The sequence below is a fragment of the Perognathus longimembris genome, chromosome 11 (assembly GCF_023159225.1).
Source record: "Perognathus longimembris pacificus isolate PPM17 chromosome 11, ASM2315922v1, whole genome shotgun sequence".
Classification (NCBI taxonomy): Eukaryota; Metazoa; Chordata; class Mammalia; order Rodentia; family Heteromyidae; genus Perognathus; species Perognathus longimembris.
The window spans coordinates 63,785,371-63,810,102 of record NC_063171.1 but is presented as its reverse complement, the minus strand read 5'-3'; the positions used below and the strand labels follow the sequence as shown (position 1 = coordinate 63,810,102).

General features: G+C 40.9%; 1 protein-coding gene across 2 annotated transcripts in view; it reads left to right on the top strand.

The window, feature by feature from the left end:
* Positions 1-11,530: 11,530 nt before the first annotated feature.
* LOC125359599 (complement factor H-like) overlaps positions 11,531-24,732 on the top strand; it is a 49,513-nt gene continuing 36,311 nt past the window's right edge. For both annotated transcript variants that reach the window (XR_007212583.1, XM_048357402.1), the window contains exons 1-3: positions 11,531-11,964; positions 23,285-23,470; positions 24,209-24,314. Coding sequence is in view for 1 of the 2 variants with exons in the window: in XM_048357402.1 (XP_048213359.1) it covers positions 11,907-11,964; positions 23,285-23,470; positions 24,209-24,314 (350 nt within the window). In the remaining variant the exon portion in view is untranslated. The remainder of the gene's footprint in view (positions 11,965-23,284; positions 23,471-24,208; positions 24,315-24,732) is intronic.

Genomic DNA, 24,732 nt, shown 5'->3' with positions numbered 1-24,732 from the left:
CTTTTCTTAACAAAGGCCATCTGATTCAAGTTATCAAATCAATGACAGATTACAGAAATCTAATATTTCCAATATTTAGTATCAAGGTGGACTTGATTCAGAATATATAAATAACATGTGCTGGAAGATATTTGTCATATCAACAGTATGAACAATTAAAAGTTTTGATTCCTTACAGAAAGAAAACGAGCAAGAATTTTGCCAAAAAGGGGAACAAAAAAAGAAAAATAAGCACAGCAAATGGAAGAAGAAATCTCTGTCTACGTTAGTAATTAGGGAAGCAAATGCAAACAATAGTGAGATACAAACATACAGGAACTCCTGTGCACTCCTGTTCGCTGCTATAGCTACTCTGCAGAGCAATCTATTTTGATAAAGCTATATTTGGCATGCATACACTTTTTGGACCAGGAATACAGCTTCAGAAATATTCCCAAATGTCTTCAGATTCATGCATAAATACATGTACAAAAAATGTATTTCATCATGGTTGAGCTAGTGAGAAGTTGAAGCCGTTCAGACAACTGTCACTGATGGAATAGGCAAGTGACCTAAAGTGTGCTGGTCCTGGGGCTTGAACTGAAGTAGATGTACATTAAGGAATTCGCATGTGCATGTGCGCGCGCAACGCGTGCGCGCCAGCCCTGGGCCTTGAACTCAGGTCCCTGAGCTTTTATGCTTAAGGCTAGCACTCCATCACTTGAATCATAGCTCCACTTTTAGCTTGTTGGTGCTTACCTAAAGACTTTCCTATCTAGGCCAGCTTTGAACTGCAATCCTCAGATCTCAGCCTCTTGAGTTGCTAGAATTACAGGCATGAGCCACTGGCAATTGTCAGGTCTCTTTGTTTATACCAGAGCCAGACCAAACTCATTGTGAGGATCCCTTTTGTAAAATGACTCAGTATATTTGTATATATATATTACACACATGGCCTGCATAGGTTAAATCATCTCTACATTACTTGTAAATCTTAATACAGTGTAAATTTTATGCACTTGTACCTTTTACCTGTGCTATTTAGGGAATAATGACAAGAAAATAATGCAATATTCAACACAGACACAAATCTTTCCCGAAATACTTTTGATCTGTAGTAAGCCAAAGGCATTGATGTGGAAAGCATGGATACAGAAAGTTGACTGCATAATGTTGAGTGAAAGAAACCACAAAAGGATAAATAGTATATATTATTTATATAATATACAAAAATACACAGAATACTCTGATTTCACAAGCCCAGATGGGGAAGGTGGAAGTCTGGTATGCCGGTGATTGTCACTTTAGTGGGCCCTTATAATTGCAACTTACGGAACAATTCATGGAAATGCCTTTCCAGGAAGACGTGTTATCACTAGGTAAGGTGAAGAAAGGAAAGAGTGGGATTGGGTTGGAGGAGTGAAGGAAGTAGTAGAGCGCTAGCCTAGCAACCATGAAGTGCTGAGTTCAAAACTCAGTATAGTCCCTCCAAAATAAATAAGTAGGTAAAATAAAAAGATACTGTTAAGCACGGTAATTGTTTCACCTGATGATGGGGGAAGCATGCAGGGGCTTCTGGAAAGCTGGTGTTCTACAGTTTTTTTAGTTTACTGCTTTCTCAGCCTAATATGCCACTCGAATGAATATTCACGTTTATAAAATTAATCCACTTTTAGATACATAATTTCCACATTGTCTGCTTGTTATGATTCAATAAATAGCTCTGCTTGAAGAGAAGAAAAACAAGCACAAGGAGATGAAATGTATAGGGGGACATAAAGGTTTACTACTATTTTCTTTATCTCTGTGATGCATGACATATTAAAACGGTATGTCTTCTGTTGGAACTTAAACAAATGTAAGCTAAATTAGATTTAAATTAGTTTAAGAATGAAAAAAGTATTTAAGAATGTCCAGGGAAAAAAATCATAGAAAGGAGAAAATCTGAATGGTATTAGACCCTTGCATGTAATCATATGCTAAAATGAGTGAAATGTTTTTAACTTGTAAATAAAAAAAAGTGTGACTCAAGATTTTTTCTCTTCAGTCAAGAAGATATTTTCATATGAAAGAAAAATAAATCCATGAATATGTAAGAAGTGAAGAAACAGTCCAAGAACCTGTCCTGAAGATTTCACTATGAATTATAGGGAGAGAGCAGGGGAGCAAAAATTAACATCACCACAGCAGAGGCGCTATCTTTGGACCACACAGGCCATAAAATAATAAATGCACATGGATATAAGATTGAAAAACAGTCATAAAATTAGAAGCTACTATAGATTAAATGACAAGCCTAATAGAACACAGAGACAATGGATAGCAAAGATGTGTCGGGGTGGCTGGCATGCCATGATGCCTAACTAAAAATGATGCGTGGATGGATGGATGCATGGATGGATGCATGGATGCATGGATGGATGCATGGATGGATGCATGGATGGATGCATGAATGGATGAATGCATGCATTGATGCATGCATGGATGCATGGATGGATGCATGATGCATGGATGGATGGATGCATGGATGCATGGGTGCATGGGTGGATGGATGGATGCATGGATGGATGGATGCAGGGATAGATGGATGCAAGGATGGATGGATGCTTGCATGCATGGACGGATGGATGCATGGTTTTATTTGTCTATTACCACCACTTTATCTTTTAATGAGAAGCTTGGAGCTATCTAAGATCTTTCACAACCTAGGCTGATTTTTAGAATGTAGTAGACTCAGATGAAAGTCTCTTTCTTAACAAGAAACAATGAATCCTCATATTTCACATATCAACAACAACAACAAAAATGATTTGACAATCAAAGATCACCAACCACGGGGGGATCTTGACTTACAATCTGAAAGTAAAGGAAACAAAACCCTGAAACTCTATAATTACATAGGTCTCCAACCTGGAGAATAAACTAAGCAAATCTGAAGCTTCTGGGTGAGCCAGAATGCAACATAGACCGGATTGCATAAAAGAACAATGGAGGCTAGAAGCAAAGGACCTGATAAGACTGCATTGTAAGCTCAATGAGAAAACACAGGGAATGAGACAGAACAGAGCAAATAGAGTAAATTGCTGAGAAATTTTTAGAGTAAATGAAAATATCATACTTAGTGAAGAACAGAAGATACATGAATACAGAACAAGTTCTCACCTCTGTACATGTATTCATAAAACTAAGACAAAAGGCAGAAATAAAAGACTACCGATTAACAAACATTCACATTTGAAAACGATTAAAACTAATGAGCTAAACTACCTAAAAGAAAATGAAGAAGATAAAAGATAGGAACAGAAAATAGTTCAGATGCAATAAAGAAGCAGAGAACCTTAATAAAGCCAAAATTAATTAATTTCAAGTGACTAATAAAATAGATAAATCTCTGGTAAGATTCACAGGAACCAAAACTAAAAAGAGAAATAGGTGAACTTTAAACATTAAGATTCAGCAAACAATGAGACAATTACAAACAGATCGTTGACAATGGACTTGAAACACATGAAATAACCCCCTTGACAAAATGTAGATAGTTATGAAATGAACTCAAAATAAAAGGAAGTATGAACAATAATAACACTATGAAAGGTATTTGGTCTTGAGATAAAACTTATCAACTAATTACCAACCGTCCTGGAATTCTTATTTAACTGCATAGCTAGGCATCAGTGGTGGACATGGACTTCCTGTCCACTCTCCTATTTCTCTAGCTCACTATCTCTCTCTTTCTCCTCTCTCTCTCCCTCCCTCCTCTCTCTCTCCTCTTTTTGCTCTCCCTCCTTCTCTCCTGTCTCTCTCTCTTCCCTCTGTCCTTCCCTCCTTCTCCTTTTCTTTTCCTCTCTCCTCTCTTTTCCTTTCCCTCCTTTTCTTTCTTCCCCCTTGCTTTCCTCAATGACAACAGAAATCCAACAGTCTGAGCTGTGTGCGGGTCTGGATCGGTGTCTCTCCTCTTAGCTTGCAGGTGGAAGGAAGCCTCCACCCTGGGCTGTACCTGGGCCTCCCCTTGAGCATTGCGCAGTGTTTTCTACGAAGGAAACAGAGCATCTGTGAGTGAGAAACCAAAAGGCTAGGGGTGGACAGGGAGGTGGTCTATCCAGTGTGTTAGTGATTCATATCATGAGACATTGCCCAAGAGATTGCAGAAGGTATTTGAGGCTACTAGTAAATAGTGGTAATAGAAAAAAAAATAAAATTATGCTGTCTTACCTTCCCATCTGTCTCCCAACCAATGAAAGTCTGCACTTCCTTTTGGGAATGAGAAAAACCTGGTTGTCCTTTGTCAAGAATGATGAGATTGCCAGCAATCTGTGGAGTCCGAGGAGGAGATACATCAAATGAACTGGAGGAAGTCAATTACCAAGTTCCTACCTGCTCGGGTGTCCTTGCTTGATCAATGGGATCTTTTGCTGCCACTTTCTTCTGAGGTTAAACGAAGCATGTGAGAAATTGTTCATATGTCTTCTGAGGACACAGTAGACTTGCACACAAAAGGAAGATGATACACCTATTTGTTAACATGACTATGAAAGCAAAGGAGGAAAAGAGATTCCTTCCTAAAATTCTCCATTCCTTGCCTCACACATTTCTAGGAGCTTTGCCAGGATGGAAGGGAGATAGGCCGTGTGGAACTAAGAAGAATGTGAAGGCATCTGGATCCGTTAGCCCCGCGAAAATTCCCGTTGACACAGTCACAAACAGCAAGGATTTAAAAAATAAGCCTGGCTTTGTGGTTTATATTAGTTAGTGTGTTTCATGACACACCCCATGGATTACAGAGGAGCTGCACACCCTTCCTTGCCCAAGATGGCTTTACTTGGAAGTTGGTTTCTCTTTGTTTTTATTTTTCTAATATGGGTTTGCATGTGCATAACTTGAGGAAATTCTTTGTAGGTCTCATATAGGTATATTTTTAGAATTATAACCCTGGGCATATGAATGACAGCCTTATAATTTTTAGCCTTTTAGTTTTGCCCCCAGAGTCTATGTAGATAAATATTTGCTAATATTTGGAAGATGTGTTCTAAGTCCAGAATACCATTGTATATACAGACCATTTTGCAAAGCAATAGATGTTATGAGCTATTGGAAATATATCATTATTTTGGAATGGTGCTTCGTTCCATTGGCTTTATCATCTGCACAGGTAGGCTGATTTATAGTGAAGCATACTATCTGTATCATAAAAATATTTAAGGTTTCACCTTCCGTGGGCTCCATTGGAATGGCATAGCTTTATGTGGTGAGAAAATCTGAGTGAATAGTTGCTCCATAGCAGGAAAAAGATTTCCCAGATTCTATGCATTAAGGGGGTTACTTTCTCCCCTTTGGGCAGGGACTTAACTAGCTGGAGGCTAGATGTTCGCAATGTCATTGAGTCTGAAGGGCTAAGAATGAGCACTTGTAGTACTGTTTGGATTGCTTTCAAGGCTGCTACCTATAGAGATTATTTGGTTTGTATTTGGAGTCATCATAGAGGATACAGCTCATTTCCAAATGTGGTATGTGCCAATTGCAATACTGGAAGACATGGATGAGGTGTTGAGCCTCCTCTCTACAGTGGGTGGACAGAGAACCAACAGGTCCATCTTTCTGGTTTCTTTCAGTTATATCCAAATGGATTCCTGCAAGGTAACTGCTACAGTGCTTGGATTTGGCCCTCATTCAGAGTCAACCTCTGGCTTGTAATGTGCTACAAGCAGGTTGCTCACTCATAGTTAATCCATTATCATGGAATGTGGGCAGACTTCTCATCAGAAACCCCCAAAAGCAAGACGAGAGTGAAGTAAAAGGGGTGGCGAATTATTCCTGAAACTCTGAATCATATACCAGCAAAACTATCCTTCAAAAGTGAAGGGAGAAATAGTTCCTCATGCAAAACCTCCAGGAATTCGTCACCAACGGATCTGTAAGAACTGCCAGATGATTTTCTTCAGGCAGAAGAAATACTATAGTACCTTTCAAAAAAAAAAGCGGGGGGCGGGGGTTGTTCTACCCTGGTCTCCAGTAACTGTGAATGTGGTGTTTGCAAACTTGATCAGGTTATGATTGGGTTATAGGAGATGGTGTGTCTTTCAGAGAGAAACACAAAGAGCCCCCAGTGAAGGCCACGTAGCCACAAAAGGAGAGATCACAGTGGTACTGCTGTAGACCAAGAGATGTTGAGTGAGAGCTGCCACCATAACCCTGGAACTGAATGAGTCTTGTCAGGCACATTCAGAAGCAGTACAGTCCTACAAACTGCCTAACCTCCGACAATTCTCCACCCCAAAGAGGAAATCATCTCTGTTGCTTTTAAGCACTTACTCCCGGGTACTTTGTTATAGCAGCCATGAGGAGCTCATACACTGAAAAGTGTTAAAAGACTACAGGATTTCAGGATTCCGAGAAAACTGTCTTAGAGGCGTAACGGGAAGGGCGCGATTACCATTAACTAAGCAACCATGGAGTGATTTGTGCTAAAATCATAAGCCATTAGTTCAAGAAAACATTAAGCAATCAGAAAATATTTTCCTCTTACATTAACAATTACTTAAAGGTTTTACACTACGCCATTTTGCAAGGCTTGTGGTACAAGGCATGCTTTTATCTACTATTGAGGTTTGCGTCATTAGGCTAACATTCTCTGGCGACACTACAGCACATTTTGCAACACAGAAATGGGCAGTGTCTGTGGTCTGGCAAACGTACTTTTTATTTTAGAAATCTCCTCCGTCGATGTATTTTAGCTAACATGATTACATACGTTCATGTTCACAGTGAACTTCATCTTGAAGAGGTGTTGGTCTCTTTTTCTTCCCCCCCCCCCGCCCCTTTTATCTTTCTTTCATTTTCCTACTGTGTCATCTAACCCAGCTTTCTTTGCAGCCAGTATCATGTTCAGAGAGAGCCAGGATGCTGTTCTGTTTCATGGTGCTGAGGTCAATATGTGGTTCACTCTTAAAATAACACAAAGGCTAGACAAATATGTCTATATGGCTATGTAGCCAGAAGCTACACTGGACATTCTTGCTAGTAGACGTGGAAATAATTGCCACGATTCCATCTTCAAGGCGACAAGTTCAGTGGACTTTCCACCTTGTTTGTGTTTGTTCTTTTTAAAACTCATCTATCAAGCTGGAATTGACATATGGAAACTACATATTTAAGATGCACAACTTGTTTTCCAAAACAAAGGAAGGTATCTATCACAAACCTCATCATGAAAATGTCGCAGCATAGCCAGCTCTCTCTATTAACTTCATTCTAAAAGCAAATTCTTTAATCATTTTTAGGTATCCGTCTAAAAATGCCCATTCTTGTCCTGTCTCTCACAAAATAAATCACTACAATTAGCTTGACTTTGGACCACGGCTGAGATAGAACTAAAGATAAAAAAAAAAAAATGAGAGGAAAAAGTGGGTATTTTATTCAGTTGCTTGATCATAATTTTTTGTATAAAATGCCCTGGCACTTGAGCCTTTAGGAAGTGAATATTTTAGTCTGTGAACAATTTTAAAGTTATTTTTATATGTCATCTAAAGGAATCTTCATGATTTGGGCACTTTACATTAATTTCTAATCATTTGCCTGGCAAAGAAAAATAAAACTACTATTTTAAGGACACTCCCAATGAAGAATATGCTCTTTTATTGCAACTATGATATGGTTTTATTTTCAAATTATGGCATTGGTATAGAATGAACTTTGGAATACACTTAAAAATTGTTGCTAAGAAGTATTTTTGTGAATGGAACTCTGATTCCTTAGGTCTTGTGTTGATTTGTATTAAATAGGAATAAAGGTAATATAGGATGCTCAATTATAAACAAATAGGAGGGGCTGGGAATATGGCCTAGCGGCAAGAGTGCTGGTCTCGTATACAGGAAGACCTGGCTTTGATCCTCAGCACCACATATATAGAAAACGGCCAGAGGAGGCGCTGTGGCTCAAGTGGCAGAGTGCTAGCCTGGAGCCAAAAGAAGCCAGGGACAGTGCTCAGGCCCTGAGTTCAAGACCAAGACTGACAAAATAAAAATAAGAGATAAACAAATAGTAGCATTTGTAGCATTAAATTTTAACAATGGTACTAGCATTAAGCACAATGTTGTTTTTTTGCTAATATTGATATAATCTCATACAGCTAGTCATGTACCAGTATCACTTTAATGTTTGTTTCATTTTTTTCTTTTTGCTCAATGACTTAATAATTGAAACTAAAGGAATAATTGAATAATGCCCATCAAAATTTTAATAAGAATATTCACGAGTCATTTTGAATTTGAACTTCATGTGAAGGTTGACATTTAAGACAAACTAATGGACTATTTTAACTGACTCATTAGACATTTACTTCCAACTAATAAATGATTATTAACCATTTATTTCCAGCCACTCACTAATGGTGCATCAAAGGCAAAATATTTTATTTTTCCTAAGAAACATTTTACCTCTATCTGATATGCTGCTATGCATAATTTATTAGATATTATTAGACAAATAACTTGGAGAATGCAGTTATATTCTGCTGTAATTACACAAATTACTAAATTGTGTCTCCCTGAGTCTGCTAGTTAGTCTGAAAGGACCAGCTTGGAAAGTTTTCCCCTGCCCAGAGCAGTGGTGGAATTGGAACTTCTCTTGAACTCTGCTTCCCTGTGCATGAAACAAATGGCATATATGTCCTGAAAGACTGTAAAGCTTCACAATGGGCTATGTTGTATGTTGAACACCAGGACACCTGACTGGAAGCCTAGGAGACATGTTGCTAGTGTGAAAGGGTAGATGGGCGGGGGGGGGGGGGGGGGTCTGAGCATGTAGAAAGCTTTTTGTGTGCTATCCAGAACAGCTATAGAGGTTCCTCTTCCTCTCCTCTTCCTCCTCCTCCTCATCCTTCCCCTCCTTCTCTTCCCCCTCCCCATCTCCTCCTCCTCCTCCTTTTCCTCCTCTCCTCTCCCCTCCTCGTTCTCCTCCCATTCCCCTTCCTCCTTCTCTTCTTCCTCCCCTTCCCCCTTCCTCTTTTGTCCCCCTCCTCCTCCTTCCCCCTCCTCCTTTTCCTTCTTCTTCTCTTCCTCCTCTTCCTCCTCCTCCTCTTCCTTCTTTTTCTTCATGGTTGATTTATTTAAAGAGCTCCCAATATAGTTTTAGAAACACACCTGATAACGTGCAAAGACCTGTGTATTTTCACTGCAATGCAACAGTATTTTATTAAGTTACTGCTCTTCACTTCTGTGCAGATTATTAGATTGGCTCAGGTAGTGGTGTCTCCTGGGGAAGAAGTAAAGTCATCCTAAGGAATCAGGACAAGGGAGCAGTCCTTCTTCATCGTGTAAGTAGGGTGATGTTCTAGGATGTATCAGAAAAGATGATATTTATCTTTATCTTGTGTTATAGTAGGACTCGTGGGTATTGTTTTCTCTATGTGATTCAAAGAGGAGAGATAGGGAATGGGGGGAAAAGAAAAGGTAATAAATGGCCAGGATATTTCCAGATGTTTCTACAAGGAAAGAAAGGAGACCATTATACATCTGAAGCAGCAGAGGAGGAAAATCTGACCTAAAATCAGAAAAATTATAAGTTGTTTATGGTTTGAATTCGTAGCATAAAGCACACCGGACTCCACCACTGTTCTTGTGTGTTTGTACCTCTGCTGTGTTTATGCTTGGTGAAAGGTGTTCTCATCATTCTGCGAGCTGTGCCCAGACAGAAAAGCCCAAGCCTGACAAGTCAAAACAGTAGAAATCACCCGTGGGGCGGCGGATGGCTAATTCTCCACGTGCGACTCCCGCTACCTACCATCTGGGACGACAAAACGTGACTGACTCACTGTCCCATGTACCCACCAGCTCCCGTTACTCTGAGTTTTTTTTTATTATCTCCATCCTGCTCTTTCAAATACACAGCAAGGTCAATCTATGGGAGACAAAGCCACTTCTAGTCTCTCCTATGGCAGTCACTGCCTTACAGAAACAGCTACCATGGCGGAAATGGTCTTCGTTTTCTGCCCTGACCCTAGGCCACAGTCCCATGAACCTCTTGGGCTCTCACAAGGAACTAGAAAGAACTGGTTCTAAAACTTTACAGAAAAAGTCTTTACAAAGGTCACCAACATAGAATAAACTATAGGGCTGCAAACTCCATGGGCAACATCCTTCATTCCTTTGCAAGACCTAGATTTCCAGGTCGTCTCATTTTCCTTCTGCCTGGATTCTTCCTGTCTCGTTTTTTTTTTTTTTGTTTTGTTTTTTTTAGTGTGGTTCAGCTGCTAATGAATTCAGTTGGCTTTTCTAGATCCAAAAAAGATTTTAAGTTTTGTTCCTTACAGGTTTTTTCTGTTAAAACTGAATAGAGAATTCTAGATTGACAGCTTTTGTTTTGTTGTCAGTACTTTAAAAATGCTTCAGGGAGAAATAACTTTCCCATGTAAGCAAAGGCTAAGGAAATCCATCACCCTGAGCCTTGCAGCATGGAAACTGCTAAAAGAAGTGTCCTCAGCTTAAACAAAAGGCTGCTCGTTATTAACATGCACCATCTGCCAGGATGAAGCTGAATGGTGTAAGTAATATGTGGTCATATTTCTAACACTCCAGTCCCTTGTAACGGTGAGATGTAAAGCAATTATCATCTCTAACCTAAGGGTTAAAATGTCACCATTAAAGCTGAGCAGGTAGCTCATGTCCGTAATCCGAGCTACCTGGGAAGGCAGATATCAAAAGGATATCTTCGGTCGGAAGTCAGCCCAAGCAAAAAATTCATAAAACACCATTTTGGTCAGTTAGGCGTCATCTCAGCTACATGGAAGGCTGAGGTGGTTCCAAGGCAACTTGGGGGGGGGGAGACTGAGGAGGGACGGGGGGGGGCGTGTGGGTGGAGCTCAAGAGATCCCATCCGGACAGAAAAAGCTGGGGGTGGTTGTGCACACCTGTCATCTTGGCAACTACAGAAAGCATAAACTGGAAGATCACAGGCCAGAGTGGCCTCCTAAAAAGGAAGACCTTGTCTCAAAAATAATCAGAGCAAAGACGACTCAAGGGGAGGCTCAAGGGGTAGATAGAGCATCTACCTAGCGAGAGCAAGGGCCTGAGCACTATCAAAACAGAGGGGAAAGCTCACGATGAAAATTTGTTTATGTTCCTTTCATGCACCTACAGAGACTCGGATGGCAGGGTTGTTCTAAACCTTGATGTGCATTTAAGACCGATCGTTGGTGTTGCCTTCGTGTTGGATGCGGTGTGTGCCTGTTGCTTAGCACATTTAGAGTCCTCCGAAGAAGACTGATGTCAAGAGGCAGAGCACCAGCAGTAGAAGACAGAAGCCAGGGATTCCAGGAAAAGCAACTCACCCCACCCCCACTCTCCCTCCCACCCCTGCTAGAGCCCTTCACCTCTCCCTCACCCCCCACCCCCACCCCCAGCCAGCCAGCAGCACAGTGCATTCTTGGCAAAGCCTACAGAAAGTCATCTGGTGTTTGTTTATTCTGAAAACTTTGCCTAGGCTCAAGTCCTTCCCTCAATGATTTTTTTCAAAGGGATGCCATTATTTCTGGTCTGTGGTTTGCACACAATACAGCTCATTTTGCCCAACCGGCAGGTTTCGGAAATCCAAAGACTGTCTTACCCAGCTAACAGTATTCCCAGAAACCTGACTTTATTTCAACACAAGATCAGCCCCGGGTCAAGCAGCACTCTGCCAAGAGCATTAATACCGCTGGTCAAAGTCGGAGCCAGGATCAAACACCAGGGCTGCCAGGCCTGTGGTGCATTTTTTTTTTTGTTTGCTTTGCAAAAGTATCTGGTGGGTGGAGTATTTAGTAATCCTTATTTCCTACCCTGGGTTTCAACTTCCTTTTGAAGCAAGAATTTTGCTACACGAATCACAACTTCTAGCCACAGAGAGCTGCACCCTGAGAGCTGTCTGCTGGCAAATGTACTTCTGACGATCCAGGCATGAGGCCGCTGGCTGAGATCCTTTGGTTTATAGCATGGACTGTGTGCGTGGCTCAAGGTAAGATTAAAAGAGAACACCTTTTTGTTTCTTTCTCCCCTTCACTATGTTATGAAACATTTGTGGATGGCATTTCCCACAGTGAGCCCAAAGCTTTTACCTTGAAAAATGTGATTTAATTATTTGTCTCTACCTTATGATCCCATTGGCTGTTGACATAAAGGCTAAAGAATGCAAGGAGCTTGCTTATTTGGCTGACATGGCTGATTATTCGTCATTGTTTTATTTCATGTATAATATAAGGGCACTTTAAGAAATGTCGTGAACACTGTAATCAGACATGACCATTTAGCTTGGAATTGCAAAGTACAATCTCTTGATTGTCTTCTGGCTTATAAGTTTCAATAAAATGCTTAGCCTGAGGGTATTAAGATAGATGTAAAAGCACAGTCGATAAAAGTCTTCAAGTCATATAATGAGCTGATTTGGTTCGCATATCATTTTTTAAACTTAATTTTATTGTCAAGGTGATGTACAGAGGAGTTGCAGCTACATATCACATGTTATATTTTACTCACTCTCACTTATTATCTACTCACGATGGCCTGAACAGTCTGGTAGCAAAGCTGGAATTGCATTAGAAGGGGAAGACTGTATAAACTAGAAACATAGCTGGAGATCTGAAAGACAGACCGAGATTTGTAACATGGAATTCTTGACGTGGTCTTTCGTTCCCTGTGGTTAGGTCAGGTATAAGGTAACACGTAGTTGCGTCTGAGAGCAGGCTTTTGTATTTGTAAATTTGAGGGGGTTATTTTTTCAATACTAGTAAATCAAGTTCTGAATTGATCATTATTTAATTATCTCAATAGTTCTTGAGAGATTAAGAATTGTATCCTCACAGGAAGTTTGCTTTCCCCGTACATAACCAGTAACAAGTTATCAAATATGTTATTAATTGACTTTTAATGCCAAAGGATAATACATTATTCATAACTTCATCAAACTCCCCACCTAAACAACATATTTTGAGGGAATACCTGTGAAAGCACATTAACTGCACACGCCAGCGGAGAAAGTTCCACGGATTTTTCGTGGACACTGGACTCTGATTTTGCTCCCTGCTGGTACACTGCCTCTGCCACAAAACCTGTGGATGTCAAGAGTTTCAGAGACTGTCACACGTCACAGTCACAGAGCCGGCGCCCAGCAGAAGGGCCTGGGTCCAAAAACAACAGTCACCTGCACTTCAGTGTTTGTTTCTGTCTGTTGCCCATGCTGAACACGGATACTAAGTTGAAAAAAATGAGAGAAGAAGGCTTTGAGCACTAGCCCAATCTCCGTTACATACCTAGAAAGGAAATACAGCAGCTCAAAGTTTTCTTCTGCCCTGGTAAAAGTTTGCATTAATTCTTTCAAAAAAAGAAAGGAAAAGAAAAAACCTACAGTAGCAAACAGGAAGAATTTGTAAATGCAGCTTCCTCTTTGCTTTGTCCTTTTTGTATATTGACTACTGCCTTTGCGATACATAGATGGATAGATGACAGAGAGAGAGATGAAAGAGAGATTGCACTGTTTTCACAGTGTTAGTTGTACAGGAACATTAGTGGCTTTCTTTGTGTCCAAAGTCCTGGCTGCTGAGATTCAGGCCAGGTTTCCAGGAAAAAAGTGAATAATAACATTTTCTTCATCTAGCCATGTGCTTTCAGCTTTAGGGAACATATTACAACCAAGCTTCTCAAACACATCTTTCAGATTTAAGGTCTGACAAGTGAATATTGTATAAAATTAGGCCAAAGTTCACACATTCCCGGATCATTTCAGAGAACCAACGGTAACTGTGCTGAATCATGCCTAAGCAAACACTTGGGAGAGAGATGTGCTCTAGTCCTCAGGCTTTACCTGTTTTCTAGTCTTTGTGGATTATGTGTTTTCTGGCCCTTGCATTTTAGAGGCCAAAAATGTTCTTTCAGGACAGGCAAGACCATGGTATCTTTGAAGATCAAGGGCTTCCATTTTCATCTGAGAAACAGTCTATGTTTTGGTGACTGTTACATTGCTAGCATCTCTCTGCATAGTTTGCTGTGAGTCTTGGTGCCTTTCCTGGCAGAACCTCAGGGGGTGGGGGGAGGGGAGGATAGTAGTGGATGCTTGGGGGGGGCAGTAGACACTGCAATTCTTGAGGACCACCCACCCCCAGGCCAGGCCCCATCAGGCAGTGCTGGGGAGGGGGTGGAGGGTGGAGACAGGGAAGCGAGCCAACATGCAGGTGCATGAGGAGAAGCCACCGTCTAACTGACAAGATGGAGAAGAGGAGGGAAGGGATAGGTAGGGGAGCGTCGGGTGGGAACGCTGAAAGGGTGACATTGAGCAAGACGTATTGTATCCCTAGACTGCTTTGTGAAATGGCAACTCCTTTGTGGCACTATTTAAAGATAATAACAATAATAAATATTCTAAAAGAAAGCCTTGTACTGAGGCAAGGATGGCTCACCGTAACCTTTGCCCTGAACCACCAGTGCCCAGGCAGCTCGTTTGCCCTCATAGCCTTGTCAGTTCCAGCTCAGATACTGAAGTATTGCAAACTAAAGTTATCCGAAAGTAGAACTTCCCGTTGTATGTTTAAAAATTGTGCAGTACCTAGCCTTCATTTTTGGTCTTCGGTGTGTGAGGTCTGACCTAATGTCTCAATTAATCCTTTTTGGTGCTGGTATTGGGGTTGGGGTTGGTCCTCAGGGCCTGGGCTTCTTTTGCTCATGGCTAGCACTCTATCACTTTGATCCGTAGCTCCACTTCTGGTTTTCTGGTGGCTAATCGGAGATAAGAGTCTCATGGACTTTACTGCCCCGCCTGGCTTTGAACCAGCATCCTCAGATCTCAGCCTCCTAAGTAGCCAGGATTACAGGCTTGAGCCACCTTTTTTGACTTTCTGATTCTTTTGCAGTCGTCCCCAATTCCCGTCACCCTGCTGGCAAATCTCCTTCTCTGACAACACCCCGGTCCCCACCTGCCGGGAACTTGAGATTCTGCCAGTCTGTACCCTGTGTAGATTGAACTAGCGCTGTCTTTGACTCATCTTTTCCAACTTCTGAAAACCTCAGACTGCAGTGTGTGATGAGAGAAATTGGTGTCTTTGGGGGAAAATGGCTTACATCTTGGTTTTAAATCATAAGGCATTGTTGGGGGCTAAAGGGGAAAAAGAGGCTCAGAGAAAGTAAAGTGACTACACAGGAAAGCAACAAAAACAGCAGGAAATAATACAAAGAACAGAGCACTCTGGTTTGTTTTGACATTGTTAACTTAGCCAGGTTTCTCAGAAACCTTGTTAACTGGAGATGTAATAGAGAGAAAAGTGATTATAGAAAGGTTTCTTCTAAGGTTCCTAAAAGGTTTTTCTTTTCTTTTCTTTCCTCTTTTTTGAGCTAAATTGGAGTGATTTCTTAAAACAATAAATTTAAGCTTGGAACACATAAGCAATGGAATTACAGAATTTTTAGGTCTGTTCCCCGCTCTTCGTTGCATCTTGTACTTTGGCCACTCCGTGATCACCTGCAGATTACAAAGGAGAGGTGCTGATGGTGTTGTCTTCACACAACTCCCTTCCTTCATCCAATGATTCTTTTTCCTGTGACTTCAAAGCCATAGGCAATATGAGAACTACTTCCCAAAAGAAAGTTGCTTCATAGAGAAGAAAACAAAAGAGAGATTATGATACAACTGTTAATGCTTGAGATGAACCAAAAGATACTAGAGGATCCTTCCGGTAAGGCAGGAAGCTAACTCTGGATGAGCACAAAGGGCATTGATTTGTGAAAGGAGGGAGAGACGGAGAAATAGGTGGAGATTCCATGGCAGCTGGACCAGGCTGGTTGCTTGTTTGACATGGGCTCTTGCTATGTAAACCAAGCTGGCCTAGAACTCATGATATTCGACCTGAGTTTCCCCAGTGACCAGACAACAGGTATACAGTGCCATGTTGGTATTCCTGGATATGTTTGGAAGAGTTAGGTAGATGAGGAGGATAAAGTGGGTGCTGAAGATGAGAATGAATGATGTGTACATCACAAACTAAAAGTAGTTCTATAGCACTGGAGGAATCATCATCCAGCAACCGAGAGCCAAGTTTGGTACAAAGTGTTGCTTCTCTTTCCTTTATCTTTTAATTCAAATTCTCAAGGTTCCACTGATACTAAATTGTCCCTCTTGCAGAATATTTAAGGAATCCTTTTACTGTCAGTCAACTCCAACAAAAGCTCACTGGAAACACACAAACTGTTTAAGAAGCGAGGGTTGTGACTAGAACAGAAGCTGACTTTCGCTAAAAGCTTTTCAATTATTTCAAGAAACCAGATTGCAAAGCAATTTCAAGCTATAACCTGATAGGGACTTGTTTCAGCCCTAATTATGAAATACCTGTTGGTCTGCCCAGTTTCCTTGGGGAATTACCTGCTCTGACACCTACCCTTCGTGGTTTTGAGTCATTGTCGAGCTCTTCAGCACAATTACAAATTAGTAAAGGAATCAGGAGCCATTGACGCACACCTGTGATCCTAACTACTCAGGAGGTTAAGATCTGAGGATCTTTTTTTTTTTGGCCAGTCCTGGGGCTTGGACGCAGGGCCTAAGCACTGTCCCTGGCTTCTTTTTGCTCAAGGCTAGCACTCTGCCACTTGAGTCACAGCGCCACTTCTGGCCATTTTCTATATATGTGGTGCTGGGGAATTGAACCCAGGGCCTCATGTATATGGGGCAAGCACTCTTGCCACTAGGCCATAGCCCCAGCCCCCTTAGATCTGAGGATCTTTGAAGCCAACCCAGGCAGGAAAGTCCATGAGACCCTTATCCCCAATTAACCACCAGGAAACCGGAAGTGGAACAGCGGTTCAAGTGGTATAGCACTGTCCCTGAGCAATAAAAGCTCAGGTACCATGTGTCCAGGCTCTGAGTTCAAGCCCCAAGACCAACAAAACACAAACATTTAGAAATACTTAAACATTGAAAATAATTAACTCTGTGTGTATGTGTGTCAAAACAGCCCCTTAAAATTTAGAAAACAGTAAAAAATGTGAATATGGTTTTAAACATACCAATTATATTTGTTTTTTACTTCAACTGAGATTATATAACAATCTCCCTCAAGCTAACACAGAAGGTACGTTTCTTGTCCATTAGTCAATTCCATTCACAGTTCTTATTTGTGAACCAAAAATAATTTTAAATTGGCTAAGTCCAGGGAATAAAAGTTCACCAAGTAGTGTTCTATAAACAAAACTAATTGGCACTTAAATGACTGCAAACACGTAGAATGGAACAGTCATTACTAAATCCCAGGGAACATCTCCACATGAGAAAGTGTGTGCACTCATTAACTTAGAACTGGAAACAGGGGTCTTTTACTGTTTGGGGTTTGGGGAGGGTTTTTTTGAAGTTTTAGGGACAATCATACTTTCCAAAATGTGTTGTGCTTTTAAAAAATATTTCTATGCTTCCTATTTGTTAAGCCTCAGCCCGCCTTTCCTCGAGATCGCCAATTTAATTCAGGTGAGGTTGTTCTACATGTGTGGACAATTTGACTACTTGAGCCCAAATAACTTTTTATTGTCTAATTAGAACTCTTTTACAATGGGTTTTCACTGAGCACAAACAGTTGTTGTTTTTCAACTCAAGCCAAGACCATGTCATAAGATGCACTTCATTATTATTATAACTCAATCCTGTGACTCATTACTCCAAACATTCTTGCTCCAGCGCAAGTTGGTAGTCCTCAATGTGTTAGAGATTCGTACAAAAATAGACAAGAGGGCATGTCGTTTTACTACACTTGTGTGTAATAAAAATTTTCCAACCACCTATGAAGAACAGAAGTAGCTCTCATTGTCAGAGAGTCATATGGGGAAAGACCAGTTTCCAGGCCACACAGCAATACCTGGAGATGGGGGAAGTGTGGGAAGACAGTAGATGGATGGACCCTGAGGACACTGGCCAGAAAGAACAAGCCAGCCATCGGAAGTCTGAGGTCAACCACACTGGAAAAAAAGAGAGGTCAAGGTGAGCTGAAGATCCAACAGAAGGAAAAGTGTTTGAGATGCTTAACGACTAGAAACCAACCAGGCTGCCTGTGGCCCCGTCCATGAATGGGTCACCTGACCCAATGGGAGCAGGCAAAATGGCAAGCGATAGACAGGGTTCACTCGCCGGCCACAGCTGAAGCTAGGCCTTCTTAGTAATCATGGCCATCCTGGAGGAATCCTAATCGTAGGAGGAGCGTGATCAGATTGTGCCCCTGTATAGAAAGGCCTAGAGGGACTGAAGAAATGCGAGCTGGTTATGGATGCAGGTGTCAGATGAGGGTGAAGGTTTTGAGAAGAATAGCAAGGCGGAGAAATGGAATAACATAATCTTTGTCTAACAAACAGGATCCGAAGGTGCTTCTTAATATGCTTAAGGTAAAAGCAGCATGCACTTGTCTCCCGGAATCACAGCTACTCGGGAGGCTGAGAGCTGAGCTCCACAGTTCGCAGCCAGCCTAGGCAGAGACATCTGCAAGACTTCTTTCTCCAGTTAACCAGCAAAAAGCAAGTGGAGGTGTGGCTCAAGTGGTAGAGCGTCAGCCTTGAGCACAAAAGCCCAAACCCCAAAACTGGCCCACATATAGAAAAGCGTAATAAAACTCATGAGAAAAAGCATTGGAGTTTTAAATATTACTTGAAGTTTTAAAAAGCACTCAATATATAATAAACATAGTAAGTATTTTGAGGTGCTATAAAAAGTTTCATCTTTATCTTATAAAGCTTTTATCTTTTTTTATCTTTTATCTTATAAAGCTTTATCTTTAGCTACTTGCTTAAAGTGATTTGACAAGGCAAGAATTAGAGTATACAGATGTTAATGGAAACATCACAATCACTAGGAAAGAATCATTTGCCCCTGAGAAGCCAGAGGGCTGAACTCTGTGTGAATGAATCTCCACTTTGAGGAGAAGATTGCTGTAATATTTTTAAAAATCATTTTAATTAAATAAATTGATAGGAAAATTTACGTTGCTCTTTTGTTGCATTAGATTAGAAAAGGAAAGGAACTAAATTTATCAAAATGTTATAGCTGTAGAAAATAATTTTCCACTCATCGCACTGGAATCCATCATTTGGAATTTAATTTATTTTTCCAGTAACCAGAAGACCATGAAGTAGATCTCAATTTTGAAAGTGGAAGGAAAAAAACACATCTCAATCTGCAATTAAAGGGCAATTTTCCATGCAAAACACGAGCATGAAATTTTAAACAAAAACAAAAACATCAGGCTTTGGGTGGGAGTGGGGGTAGGCGGGGGCGGGGGGGGGGGTTCTCTTTGTGCTAGGATATTAGCACCATCTAGTGGAGAAACGTTTAATTCATAAACCAAGCTGGACGGTACAGTATGGAATGCCCACTTCCCTAATGTCAATGTGCTCAAACTTCGTGACGTCTTTAAGGGAAAATAGAACATACGGTAGACCGATACAACTGACTAGGCTCTGCTTTCATAAACTAGAGCTGCGTGTGGACTTTTGATGTTATGAAATGCAGAATGTGGATACAGTCCATGAAAGGATTTGGCTTTGATTTCCCCCTCTGCCTTTTAAAAAGAAATTCGAGAATAGAATATTAAGCTGTTGTTATAAAACCAAGGAAGTGGGCCGGAGGCTTGGCTCAAGTGGCAGAGCACCCACTGAGCTCTTCCACCCCCGAAAACAGAGAAAACAGCAATGAAAACAAGCATTTCAGACTTGTTCAATTATTTAATAAGTATTTAGAGGCTGCCATTTAAAACACGAATGTGTTGAATTCACTAGTGAAATCATCCTAAATCAAGGTTGCTACGTATTAATTAATGAGTAGGCAGTATGAAAAATACTAATGATTAAAACGAATAGGTGTGAGTTGATCAATTTTCTGTCTTTTCTTTTTCTGCACCATGTATTTAGTGATCTTTTGCAAAATAAGAGTAATACTACACGTGCAAATTTTGATACTTTTGTATTTTATTATAAAATACCATACACATACTTGAGTAAAATATAAGCAGCTGTATTACAAATGCATACCGTCTTACAAATAGCTGCAATTACTTATAGCAAGAGCAATAAGGTTTCCAGAATCCAAGGAAACACTTCCCGATCTCTTTTAGGTTAGTACCTCTGGATTTCTCCTAGGAGAATAGATTACCTTGATATTTCCTTTTTTCTTTTTTCTTCCTTTTTGGCCAGTCTTGGGGCTTGAACTCAGGGCCTGGGCACTGTCCCTGAGATTCTTTTGCTCAAGACTAGCACTCTACCACTTTGACCTACAGCACCACCTCAGGTTTTCTGGTCATTAATTGAAGATAAGAGTCTCATGGGGACTTTCCTGTGAAGGCTGGCTTTGAACCATGATCCTCAAATCTCAGACTCCCAAGTAACGAGGATGAGCCACCAGCTCTCGGCTTACAATTTTAATTTTCCTCTGTAGTCTGAGGAAATTTCCTAAGTGTGTGGTTCTTAGGCATTTCCATTTATTTGTTTACTTACTTTTACTTGTCTTTTAAGGTCTTAATAGCAAGGTTCCTTTTTCTTCAATATTTTGCAGAAACCAACCGTTTCTACAGAGGCTGGAGTCTCAATTCTTGGACTCTAGGACTCCTGTGGTTTTAAAGTCTTCTTTTTTTAATTTAATTTATTTATTAATTGAACACAAATTTTTTGGACAGGGTGTTGTGCAAAAAGGGTACAGTTACATAGTAGGGGAGTGTGTACATTTCTTGTGATATCTTACGTCCTGTTTTTTTTCCCCTCTCTAGGTCAGGTAGACATATATACAATATACAATGTATCAAGAACATATACAGTGGCCACGTGGCCACGCCCAAAAAAATTCGCCTAGGGCTTTAAATGCAATGTCGATATTAGACAATATGTCAACAGTAGTCTTATATGAACGTACATACATAGCTTTTGAGCTATTGTATTCCACTGAGAGGTCAATTTTTGACCTTTATGTGTTGAGTAATTGTTTGGTTTTAGTTACATACTGTTGGGTCGCTGCCCCAATCCTGTGGGAAATACCATTTGACAAGCAGTTTTTGGTTTCACAGACTTGGTCTCTACTTTCTCTCCATCTCCCTTTCTTAACAGTCATATATCAGGGAGATGATGCCCCTTTGTTTTCTGTGTTCTAGGCTTGTCTCGCTCACCATTATTTGTTCGAGTTCTGACCATTTCCCTGCGAATAACAATATTTCACCATTCCTAATCGCTATGTAGTATTCCATTGTGTATAGGTACCATATTTTGTGGATCCATTCGTCTGTGGAGGGGCATCTGGGTTGTTTCCATATTTTGACTATTGTGAATTGTGCCGCGATAAACATGGAAGTACAAATGTCTTTTTTTTTTTTTTTTGGCCAGTCCTGGGCCTTGGACTCAGGGCCTGAGCACTGTCCCTGGCTTCTTCCCGCTCAAGGCTAGCACTCTGCCACTTGAGCCACAGCGCCGCTTCTGGCCGTTTTCTGTATATGTGGTGCTGGGGAATCGAACCTAGGGCCTCGTGTATCCGAGGCAGGCACTCTTGCCACTAGGCTATATCCCCAGCCCCAAATGTCTTTTTGATATATTGGGGTTTGCTGTTTAGGATAGATGCCTAGGAGTGGTATGGCCGGGTCATAGGGTACGTCTATACTGAGCTTTTTGAGAAACCTCCATATTGTTCTCCAAAGTGGTTGTACTAATTTGCACTCCCACCAACAGTGGAGAAGGGTTCCTCTTTCCCCGCACCCCCTCCAGCATTTGTTGTTGCCTGAGTTCAGAGTATAGGCCATTCTAACTGGGGTGAGGTGGTATCTCAGGGTTGTTTTTATTTGCATTTCCTTTAAAGTCTTCCTGTGTCAACTTTTGCTAAGATTTTTTAAGGAATCTATTTTAGCCATATTTTATAAGTATTCTGATAAAATCTTTTCACTGTTGCCAAAATGTCTTAGGTTGTTCCTTTTTACTCTCTATCTCTGTCTATTTCTTAATCAATCTTCCTAGAACTTTAACAATTCTACTTATCTTGTCAATAGAACCTAGTAATTAGCTTCATTGGTACTTAGTATGTTATGTATTTTTAAATTTTCTTTTACTATTTTTATTATTTGTTCATTTATTCCAATGTAGATTTGGGGGGATGTCTGTCACTTTAATCAATCTGTTCCTACTCTCCTGGAGTTTTATTAGATTTTCATATTGTTCGTTTCAGAATATTTTCTAATTCCCACCATGATTCCTTCATCGACACCACTAAAGGAGATTTACTAACTCACAAATCCACTACAGCTTCCTATTATTTACTACTTATTTCTTTTATCATGTTGTTTGATTTGGGTATTTTGAGATTTATCAGAATGCATACTATCGCCTGTTATAATTGATTTCTAAAATATTTTATGTACCTCTAAAATAATTATTGGGTAAGGCATTCTCTGTGTGTGAATCAGGTCAAGTGTGTAATAACCTCTCAAATTTTCATGCCCTTCTCTATCTTTCTTCTTTTCCCCATCAATTACCGAGTGAGGGATGGTAAAGTCTCTCACTCTGAGTTTGTGTCCCCCTGACACATTCACGATCTGATTCACCAGCCACCCCACATTCGGCATTATCACTTGATTCTTCCTAGAAGGACTTTTGTCACTGCGAAGCCATTTGTCTCGTGTTTCCTGTTTTCCCGGGCGCTGTGGTAACCTCTGACAATAAAACGAATCCGTGTGGCTTGCTTTCCTCCTCCTCTGCTGAGCTGGCTGATGGTCAGCACTTGGTCTTGGAGGGCCCCCCACGTTCCTGTGGGCCCGGCCTCCCAGCCGGGTTCGGGGAACGCAGCCCTTGCTCCCACAACTTAACTTACCTTTGAAAACACACACATGTACACACACGCGCGAGTGCTTCAGTGATGTCTCATCCCTTTTAGTCTTATTGGAACGTTCCCATATAGATTCAAATGATCCCACTGTGGCTTGTTTTTCTAAAGTACCTCATTGACTGTGTACTTAGTATCTAACTTCTGTCCTATAAAGGAAGCCTTGTAAGGACCAGACACTTTGTTACACTCCTTGTTTTCCCTTCAGGACTCCCCAAAAGTGCTCCACAAATTTCCACAAGGTATATGTTACACCTGTAAATATCATACACACATAATATGTAAAAACACATAGATAGACTATATGCATACTTATAGCATACTGTATGTAAACACACTTATATACTATGTACGTATGTAGAACGTAACTGGAATCAAGCTGTAACTGAACTATCATGTTAAATGACATTAATCTAAACACATCATTTATTCCAACAGCTATTTCAAACGTATTTTATTTTTTTCTTATTTATAGATTGCCAAGGACCTCCTCCAAAAAAACCTACAGAAATCCTGTCTGGCTCCTGGCCTGACCAGGCCTACCCGGAAGGCAAGCAGGCCACCTACAAATGCCGGCCCGGGTACAGAACTCTGGGCACAATCATGATGGTGTGCAGGGGTGGAGAATGGGTGTCTCTGAACCCAGCCAGGATCTGCCGGAGTAAGTGCGCATGGGCTCCTGAAAACCATGAAACCCGTCCTTACAACAACGCCAAATATTCAGTATAGCACTGGGGCTGGCTGAATGGTATCATTTAAACACGAAACACAGCATTTCAATATGATCTCATTGTTGTTATTAAGACGTTTACAGAGGGGTTCCCATTTCCTAAGTCAAGTAATGCATACACGTGGCCATTCCCCTTTCCTCCACCTCCCATCCCGGCCCACAGGTTGCAGAGCTCATTGTCCACACCGTGACTGAATCTGCTCACTTTTCCTCCCTCCATTCACATGGTTGTTTTTTAAAGAGAGTGTTAACTCTGCAAAATGGATTTATCTATTTTTTTTCTTATAAAACGTATTTACATGTCTATTTATTTTGGTGCCAGTACTCAGGCTTGACCTCAAGTCTTGCAGTTGCTTAGTTTTTCTCTCCAGGCCCTTGAGCAACACCTCTACTTTCAGCTTTTTGCTGGTTCATTGGAACTAAGACTTCCCTGCCTGGGCTGGCTTTGAACCATGATTTGCAGATGTCAGCCTCCTGAGTAGTTAGGATTACAGACGTGAGACAGTGGTACAGGGCAATCCGACAAAATTATATAGTATAACACCTAGATATTTTGGGTGATAAAAGGACAGTGTTGCCATTTACAGGTTCCTAAAATGTAGATTGAATACCCCTGTCCCCCAAACCCATGTTACCCCTTCGTGTTCTGTGTTTGTTTCTCCATTTTAGAGAAGCCCTGCAGACACCCGGGGGACACGCCCTTCGGCTCCTTCCAGCTCACAGTGGGGACTGAGTTCGAATTCGGTGCCAGGGTGGTTTACACTTGTGATGAGGGGTATGTATTCAGTGTGAAAGAGTTAGCATTGAAGTTGTAAATAACAACTCTCCTGATCTGTATTTTAAGGTGACACTACTCTTCCCCCCCTCATTCTACTTTTTTAAAAAACAATACACAGGAAGCATGATTAAATTGTGGCATGACCGGTCTCATTTGGATGCCATATTGTCTCCTTCACATTGAAATATTACAGGTATAGGGTTATATAAAAGTGGTTAAGTCAGTAGTCACAGAACTCAGCATTCAGTCAAGGCTTTGCTGCACTCTGCTAGTTAAAGATCACAGGAATTCCACAAGGCTTGTGGAAATTCCAATAAAATGACATTGCAGGGCATCTTGAAAACCCCTTGTAAACTGAGAGTGCGTCTTACGTATGAGTCAGATGATGGGCGGTGGGGGGGCGGGGCACACACAC